Source organism: Crocuta crocuta, unplaced genomic scaffold, assembly GCF_008692635.1.
Source record: "Crocuta crocuta isolate KB4526 unplaced genomic scaffold, BGI_CrCroc_1.0 scaffold334, whole genome shotgun sequence".
Lineage (NCBI taxonomy): Eukaryota > Metazoa > Chordata > Mammalia > Carnivora > Hyaenidae > Crocuta > Crocuta crocuta.
Genome location: NW_027533260.1, coordinates 2131739 through 2140978, shown reverse-complemented (window position 1 = coordinate 2140978; position 9240 = coordinate 2131739). Strand labels below are relative to the sequence as shown.

At 57.6% G+C, this 9240-nt stretch overlaps 1 protein-coding gene across 1 annotated transcript in view; it reads left to right on the top strand.

The window, feature by feature from the left end:
• The first annotated feature begins 1712 nt into the window (after nucleotides 1-1712).
• SCAF1 (SR-related CTD associated factor 1) overlaps nucleotides 1713-9240 on the top strand; it is a 13346-nt gene continuing 5818 nt past the window's right edge. The window contains 8 exon segments of the mRNA XM_077747013.1: nucleotides 1713-2128; nucleotides 4333-4446; nucleotides 4694-4751; nucleotides 5434-5528; nucleotides 5738-5838; nucleotides 5927-6042; nucleotides 9112-9231; nucleotides 9234-9240. The exon segment at nucleotides 9234-9240 is cut by the window's right edge and continues 547 nt beyond it. Of these exon segments, the coding sequence (XP_077603139.1) occupies nucleotides 4339-4446; nucleotides 4694-4751; nucleotides 5434-5528; nucleotides 5738-5838; nucleotides 5927-6042; nucleotides 9112-9231; nucleotides 9234-9240 (605 nt within the window). The 5' untranslated portion in view covers nucleotides 1713-2128; nucleotides 4333-4338.

Sequence of the window (9240 nt, the reverse complement as noted above, 5' to 3'; positions counted from 1 at the left end):
GCCGCCGCTGCTGCCGCCGCCGCTACTGCCTTGGGGGGGGGAACCGGGCGGGGTTTAGGGGCGGACCACGCTAATAAGGCTACTGCATAATCATGAGCTCTGGAGAGAAGGACTTGGGTCTCGGGACACTTGGGAGGAGGCAAGGCCAGGGAAGAGGAGGGGATATGCTAATAAGGGAAGGGGAAAGGCTTTCGCTGTGAAGGGGAATTCCAAATGGGGCGGGAATATGCTAATGAAGAACTGTGCTCACCCGGAGCAGCGCCACGCGCTCTCAGCAGGCGGGCCCTCTGGGGGCGGGGCTATGCTAAAAAGAATTCTCACTCTTTCGGCCGACGGGTCGGAAAGATCATTCGGGGAGGTGCTATGCAAATGAGGAGCCCAGAGACCTCGCTTCTCAGGGCACAGTCCCGGAGGCCTTGTTTTAGTAGGCGGGGCTCGTGGACTCGCGCGCGGCCGTATATAGGCGCGCTCGGAGGAAGGAGCGAGTCTTGAGGGGAAGCTCCACCTACGTCTCGGGATCCTAGCCAAGCTTCCGACCCGGGCGTCTAGGCTGGACGCTGGAGTCTCCGCCCGCTAAGGGACCCAGGCTTCCGGTTCCCGGAGTCCCAGCCAAGCGGAAGACAGGCTGGGAGGGGAGATGGGGCCCTGGAGGGGGACAGCCGCGTAACGGGACAGGGAGGGGCCGTGAGATCACTGCATTCCTGATCCGTGAGCCAGCTCGCGCAAGCTGGGATGGCCGAGTCATGAAGGGCCTTAGGGCCTGGATTTCTGAGGCTTGAAGGAGGAAGAAGCTGAGGGTCCAGACTTTTGGGTTTCTCGGAGAGAATGAGAATGGAGGCCTGGACTCCTGGGTCCCGGAGAGGAGGGGATCTGGGAGTTTTTACTACTAGGTTCCGTAAAGGAGGGAGGTGGGGCCCGTGACTCTTCGGTCCAGGGGTTGTGGGGCCGGGGATTCAGAATTCTGGATCCGAGGGAATTCGGGTGGGGAGCCCGAACACTTGTTTTTGTGTAAAGTATGAGCTTCAGACCAGGAATGGTTTGAGGAAGGCTGGTCCTGAGGGCCAGACTCCTGGTTGGAAGCAAAAAGGGTCGGACTCCCAAGTTCCAGACAGGAGGGAAATGGGGAGTCCAGACTTCTCTGCTGAGTGAAAAGAATCGGAATTTGGACTTTTCCGTCCTAAATGAGGAGGAGGTTGGAGGGTCGGGCTCTTTGGTTCTAAATTTAGAGGGGACTAGGAGATCCGGACTCTGGGAGCCCCAGAAAGTGGGCGGGGCAACTCTGAGCCAGGCCTGTTTTTTTTCTACTTGCGGCTCTTCTGAACTACAATTCCCTTGCGGCGGTCGGGCTGGGTGGTCTTACGTAACTTCCTGTTCCGCAGCTCTTTCCGCGCGCGCGCAGGGCACCGTGGGGCCTTATCGCGGGCTACCGCAACCCCGCCCACTTCACCTCTCACCTCCTTGCTGTCCCCGCGCAACGGAGGCGACGCGCGGACTACGCCTCCCGGCGTTCGTCGCGCGCTCCCATGCCTATGTGCCCCATTGACTGCTGGGAAATTGAGTCCGGAGCCTTCCCACCAGCCTTCACGGCACCGTGCTCGGTACTTGAAGTCCCGGCAAGCTCGGCGGCGTTTTAGCTCCGCCCCTTTCCTCCTTCAGCTCGCGAGCCCCCCCAGCCCGCCCCGCCCCGCGCCGGGGCCGNGGGCCTATCGGGGTGGGCGGGGCGGAGTCGGGTCGCTAGTTGTCCCGGGGTCCTCCCCACACGCCGCGGGGCCTGGCGGACTTAGCGGGGCGGCCTCGGGCCCGGCAGCGGCGGCGGAGACTGGCGCCGAGCGGGGGGCCTTCTCAAGGCCCCGGGACGCGTCTGTGGGTTCCGGGGGGCACCTACGGGGCGTCCCCGTGAGGACTCAGGATGTCCGCCGGGCCTGGACCGAGACTGGAGCCTGCCCTCCATCACATAGCCCGCCTGGGTCATATCTGTAGACACTGTTGATCGTCTTTGCGGGCTGACCCGAAGCTAGGGTCTGTTTATAGGGTTCTGGGGCCATCTTGAGATCTTGAGATATGTCCCAGGGCGAAGGAGGTCTGCAAGAGCTGAGGAATATCTGCAGAGCCATCCAAAGCGCCCGGGGTATGTCTGTTAGGGCTGGGAGTGTCTCCATGGGCTGACTTGAGGATGCGGCTCACCTACATGGGTCTGGGGCCATGTAGCGGGTCTGGAAGAACTATTCGAAGGCCAGGAAGTCTTTTAGGGCCACCCAGGGGGGTGGGATGCGCCCACCGAGGGAGGGAGGCAAATACTGGGTGTGCTAAGAGGCCTGGATGGGTCTCTAACGTCTGAGAGTGTCTAATATGGGTGACAGGAGGCTGGGGGCACTTAGAAGGACCTGGAACCATCTAGGTGGCTTTCAGTGTGCAAGAGTGCAGTCTTTATGCCTGGAGCAATTCGAATGCCTTTTGGGGTTGGATAATCGCGTGGAGAACAAGACAAAGGAGAGTATTGGAAAATTTGCCCAGCTCATGTGTACTTGCGCTTTATAATGCAATTCAAATGAAAAATGTTTTTAAAAATTCTGCATTGCCCTGGAGCTATAGAGAGTTGGAATTAGTCCACATTAGTCTGGGGAAAGCCGTAGGATCATTTAGACTCATTTAGTGAAATGCTTTTCAAACTCTTTTGACCTTGATCTCTACAGTAAGAAGTACATTATTTTACTGAGACCTAGGGCATACTGATAATATGTATTTAACTAATGCCAAAGCCCCACTAATTAATAGTCCCACATACTACCTGTGATGTACTGTGAAGAATTTTCTACTGTGTTCAATTTATTTTTATTATTATTTTTTAATAACAAGCTAATTGCGAAACACTCCACTGCTCTCAGACTGTAGTTTGGGGAACACTGATCTCGAGGGACCTAGCAATGTCTGCAGAACCTTTTCATGTCGAAAAGATCTAAAGAGCTGTGGATGGGTCTGCAAAGCCTGGGGCATGTCCGCATGGCCAGGGGACCATCTTCATACATGGCAGAGGGCTTGGGGACCTGTGTGTCTGTACTCAGCAGATCTTGACTAAAGCCCCTGTTACGTGGCAGTCACCGGAAAAGCGTGGCATGTGCTTTTCCCAGAGGTGCTGCAGAGCAGCGCCAGGGCTGGGAACCGTCCACAGGGGTGTCACAAGGTGGGGCATGTTAGGGGGAGTTAGTGAAGGAGCCATAGGCTCTTAGCTGGGAGGTTGCCTGCGGGAGCTTGGGCAGAGATCGATGGTAGGAGAGAGACCAAGACCGATGCATTTATTTGCAGGCATGCAGCTGGGAGAGTGGAGGAGATAGATGTAGGGGACACCTGGGCCTTGAAGCTAATTTTTGTTAATTTGTATTGAGCCTTGGGCTGCACTAACTCTGGCAGAAGAAAGTCCATTTGCTTTAAAACCCTTCTTGGAGGTAGACACTCCTGTCGGGCCCATCTCTAGGGCAGCATAGAGTCAGGATGTCGAAGCTTTCTGGGAACTTTGAGACGGAGGCCTGCAGCTGGAATACTCCTGCTTTCTGAAGACCTAATCAAGACACCCAGCACTCTGAAGGATAATCTTTGAACCTCCGTATGATCTGAGAATGTCTGTGTGCTCATGAAAGCTTTAGCCATGATTCCACACCATGGGCAGATTGGTGACAGTTGGGTGCCCTTTGCATGCCTTCCCGAAAGTAGTGTTTGCAGGTCGGTGCTGGTTTTGCACGTCACTCTTGTAGCTCCATTTTTTTGTGTGTGTATAAAGCATTTCTTTTTTCTTTTTTCTTTTTTTTTTTGGCGGTGGGGGGATGTCCCTCACCCCCGAGGAGAATAGCTGCTGCTTTAGGAAGTTGCGTGGTATCTGAGGTGTACTCGGTACACCGGCATGCGTCTCAGTTTGGGAAAGGAGAGTTTAGGGAACTGCGAGACACAGTATTTGAAAATCACAACTCCACCGAAACAAAATCATGGCGTGGGGTTGGCTCTTAGCAGGGAGAGCCTTAAAGCTGGGTTGTGGGGGAAGCTTCAAGCGGGGACTAGGGAGTGGAGTGTGAAATGGGCGGCTGCAAGGTCTCCCTGTAAGAAAGGAGGCAGTGGAAATCTAGGCAAGCGGGGAGAGCCGCTCGGTCCCTGTGACGTCTGCTCTGGGCCTGCGACTTGCCCAAGGACTGGCATGAGGTGGTAGAGGGCAGGGGATGCTGAGACGGACGCCAGGCCGAAGCCATGTTGGAGGCCCTGGAGGTCCTGCTGTCCGTTTCCTGCTTCCAGCCCCTCCCGCCGGCCCCCACCCCCACTCCAAACTCTCACCCCCTCAACCACCAGGTGACCATGGAGGAAGAAGATGAGTCTCGAGGGAAGACAGAGGAGTCGGGCGAGGATCTGGGCGATGGTCCGCCGGACAGAGACCCCACGCTTTCTCCTTCTGCCTTTATCCTGGTAAGGCTGCTAGATGTCTGGGGCCAAGGGAGGGCTGGGCCGCAAGTACAGATGTCAGGGCCCAACTCCTGGGCCCTGGGGGGAGGAGGGCCTGGGGGCCTGGACTCTTGGCTCCTCTGCAGGGTTCGAGTTTCATTATAGGGGTGTCTGGAATGGCTGTCTCCCAGGAGCAGAGCTCGTGACCATTTGCATGGGTCCCCTGACCGCCCTTTCTTTCCACCCCCTCCCCCCTCCACCTTTCCTCTAGCGGGCCATTCAGCAGGCTGTAGGAAGTTCCCTGCCGGGGGACCTGCCAAACGATAAAGGTATGATGGGTTCTGGTCCCTCTTAGCCTCCTGCCCCATCTCTCCGTATTCTTTATCCTAGTTGCATTCGTAAAAACTTTCTGAGGCCTCCTGGGTACGACCCTTGTGCTGGCTCTGGCTCAGGGAGCCAAAGATGGGTCAGTCCCCATGGCTGCCTTGGAGGGGCTCACGGTCTGGTGGAGGGGAGACACGGTCACAGCGCAGAGGTGGCCCCGAGGCACTGTGAGAGCGCAGGAGGCCCAGGTCAGCTAGTGAGCAGGAGATGGGGTCTGGGAAGGCTTCCTAGAGGGCAGGCCGCTGGATTGTCTGGTAAAGAGGAAAGCCTGGTGGGCAGAGGCACCCAGCAGGCATACAGCACTGGGGTGTGTTGCAGGACTGAGTTGAGGTTCTTTGGGGCTGGGGGGCCTGGGGTGTGAGCAGGAGGTGAGGCAGGAGAGCTCCACGCTAGGCCCTCGTGCCAGGCTGACTTGTCTGGAATCCATCCTGAGGGCAGCCGGGTGGTCAGGTGGGTGAGAGTGTGGGTGCCTCAGCCTGGGGCCGGGGAAGGCCTTCTGGGCCCCAAGGTGGGAGGTGAGGGGTGCAGGCAGGAGTTGGCTCCCTTCTCAAGAGCCAGAGAAGGCTCCTCTTCGCTCCGCCCCCACGGAGTCTCCGTGTCCAGTCCCCCGTGCACATCTCTCTCCAGATGGCTCCCGGTGTCACGGCCTTCGGTGGAGGGGCTGCCGGAGCCCACGGTCAGAGCCCCGTTCCCAGGAGTCAGGGGGGACCGACACGGCTGCTGTGAGTAAGAGCAGGGGGCTGGGGGCGTCATCCCTGGGGCTGGGCCCTGGGCCCTGGAGGCAAGTTGGGATGAGGGAATTGGTTGGGTCTCTGCGTTTTTCTCGGGGTCTCAGCTGTCTGGGTCCCTGAAAGTTTAGGGACTGGGGAAGTGGGATTTGGGGGCCGTCACGTGAGAGGGACGGGTCGGAGCCCCTCCTGGCCTATTCTAGGTGTTGGACATGGCCGCAGACAGCCTCCTCGCGGGGCTGGTGAGCGTTCTGGACCCCCCAGATACCTGGGTCCCCAGCCACCTGGACCTGCGGCCTGGCGAGTGAGTAGCTGGGCAGCCGGTGGGGGAGGCCTTTGGCAGGGGAGCTGGCAGCTTCCCTCAGGCTCACTCGCCCCCTTCTGCCCTGCAGAAGCGAGGACATGCTGGAGCTGGTGGCTGAGGTCCGGATCGGAGACAGGGATCCGGTCCCTCTGCCGGTGCCCAGCCTGCTGCCCCGTCTCAGGGCCTGGAGGACAGGCAAAACGGGTATGTGGGGCCGGGTCAGAGCTGAGCAGGCGGCCTCGGGGTGCCGCGGGAGGCAGCTGTTGTTGGTAGTAATAGCAGGGATCCTGTCACTGAGATGAAATCTTGAAGCCTCTGCCTGTTAGACTATGAGGCTTTGTGCACCTGCAGACGCCCCTAAAGCAAACGCTGATGTCCTCGCCAGCACGTGTGAGGCGCTCGGTGTCCAGGGCGCCACGTGGCAGTGGAGCTGACCAGGGACTTCATCTCCCTGGGGAGGGGGGTGGGGGGGCTCTTAGCGTCTCTGTCTTCAGAGGAGATAAGTCTGACAGAGGCAAGTCCCTTGTTTGAGGCGGCACAGCCAGTTGCGTAGTGGTGGTCCTGGGCCCTGACCTCACAGCCCAGGTCTATTTGAGGGCAAGACCCCGTGACGGGTACCTGTGCTAACAAAAGTCGGCTCCCCAGCCCCACGTGCGGTGTTAAGTCCCGTGAGCAGCGTAGGGCTTCTCAGACTCGGGTGGGTGTGAGAGTCACCGAGAGTACTCGCCGACACACGGGTCACCGGGCCTTACTCCTGGGGTTTCTGATTCAGTGGCTCTGGGGTGGGGCCTGGGAATTTGCATTTCTTTTTTTTTAATCTTTTTTTTTTAAATGTTTTTATTTATTTCTGAGAGAGAAAGAGCAGCGTGAACAGGAGAGGGTCAGAGAGAGAGGGAGACACAGAGAGAGAGAATCCGAAACAGGCTCCCGGCTCTGAGCTGGCTGTCAGCACAGAGCCCAATGCGGGGCATGAACCCACGAACCGTGAGATCGCGACCTGAGCCGAAGTTGGATGCTTAACCGACTGAGCCACCCAGGCGCCCCGGGAATTTGCATTTCTAACCAGTTCCTCGGTGATGTTTCTGGGCCCTAGGACCCTGGCGGGGATCCCTGGTTTAGACTTCCGTCCTTCGTGTGCATCCACAGTTGGGAGGGATGGAGTGGAGAGGAAGGCGCAGTCAGCTCAGGTGCTGCAGTAGGTCAGCCAGAAGTAACCGTCCTGCAGCCGGCTGTGGCTCACACGCGCCATGCCAGTTTCCCTTTCCCTTGTCCTTTTTTTTTTTTTAATAGCTGCGGAATGACCTGTCCATTCGGCTCAGGGGACACTGTACTCATGGCCCACCATGCCCTTGGGGGGTGGTCCCCAAAAGCTCTTGATTTCTTTTAAAATTAGAAGCCATATAGGATAAACAAACAAATGGGCATGGCAGTGGTCCCAATAAAATATTATTTACAAGAACAGAGAGCACTGGGGATTTGGCCCCCAGGCCTTCAGTGATCTAGATGTATCTGGAACCTAAGAGGTGTTTGGGGAGGGAAGCCGGGGTTCTGTTCACTTTTCTTACTAGAACTGGTTTTCTTCATTTGGAAGTTACTAAGAACTTTAGGAAAAAAAACCTCATCCATAATCCTATGTCGTATTAAGATTACGATTAAGATTACGATTAAGATTAGATTACCCCCTAAAGGAGGGGCCATCTTGGATTTGCAGAGCGCTCGGGTCTGTGTGGTACACTGCCGGGGGTGGTGATAATTCATCAGCGGGGCAGGAAGAGGCCACGCTCACCGAGTCCTCATGGGGCCAGGCGCAGTCTGGCTCGTTCCATACAGCCGCCTGTCTGGTCCCCTCGTCCCTGTGAGGTGTCCCTCATCACCGTCCTCCCTGCTTCATTTTCTTCCGCGGCCCTCAGCAGCCGACAGACTTCCTGCGTGGCGCACGGAGATTTCTCTCCCCATCTGAGTGGGGAGTCCTTTAAGACAGGGATTTTTTTGTCTGTTGTGTTCACTGTGCTTTTCCTAGTCCCTGAAACAGCGCTTGGCACAAGATAGGTGATCAGCAAAAATGTACTGAATGGATAAGCGAATGCCCATTGTATAGATGAGGAAACCAAGGCAGGCAGAGGTTGACTTCCTTATCTTCGGTCACGTCACGGGTGAGGGCCAGAGCCTGGGATTGGATTGAGAGGCGGCTCTGGAACTGCCCTCTTTTTTTTCCCTTTTTTTCTATTTAATTTTTTTTCAATGTTTCTATATTTTTGAGACCGTGCAAGCATGGGAGGGGCTGTGAGAGAGAGGGAGACGCGGAAACTGAAGCAGGCTCCAGGCTCTGAGCTGTCACCACAGAGCCTGAAGCCGGGCTCGAACCCACAGACTGAGATCATGACCCGAGCCCGAGCCGACTGAACCCCGCGGGCGCCCCTGGCACAGTCTTCTTAAGCCCCTGCTGTCCTGTCACTGTCTACATGATCATGCTGGTGTCCTTGCCGTCTCAGGGTCCCCAGAGTAGGTGGTTGAGGGGGGTCCTCTGGACCCCAGTGTGTGTGTCCAGAGGTGCAGCCCAGGTCCGTTGTCACCGTGTGCGGCACTGATGGCACAGAGACCGTGTCGTCCTCAGAAAGCAGGGTCTCAGGAAGGCGGATGAGGTTAGGCAGGAAAGCCTGGCTTGTGTGGAAGGGCAAGCACTGCTTGTTCCTGTCACCTGTTGGCGGTGTCTTTGGGTCCCGAGCAGATGTTGTCCCTCAGATGGGGCTTGTCACAGGGTGGAGGGCTCAGGCAGTCAGGGCTCCCCGGCTCTGCCATTTCCTGGGCTCTCAAGAGGGAGATTCACCTTCTCAGCCACCCACAGCCCCTTTAGGAAATGGGATAAATTCCCACAAGAGGCAGCTGGGGCATCAGCCTTAGGTTCAAATCCCGGCGACCCTGCTCTACCCTGTGTCTTCTGTGGTGACGCTGGTCAGGGGGTTCTTGGGCTGCAGGCCAGGACCTGGGAGCACAGGCTCAGGGGGCTACATTGGTTGTTTGTACCCCACCTTCTCCCTGCTGTGTGTCCTTGGGGAAGATATGTAGCTCTCTGTGCCTTGGTTTCCTCCTGTGAGGACGCAGTACCTCCAGCTTGGAGTTGTCAGGGGCATCCTGTGAGTTGTCCCATGCAAAGCGCGGGATGCTGCTAGAGTGGGGCGGGGGCCGGGGCGCTGGCCTGTGGCCCCCTCTGCTCGCCCAGGGTGGAGGGCACGTGCCTGACTGGGGCTCTCCGTCTCTGCTCTTCCTTTGCAGTGTCTCCACAGTCTCACTCTTCACGACCCTCCTGTGCCCGCCACCTCCTCACCTTGGGCACTGGAGACGGGGGCCCTGCCCCACCCCCTGCCCCGTCCTCTGCATCCTCCTCCCCCTCCCCTTCCCCGC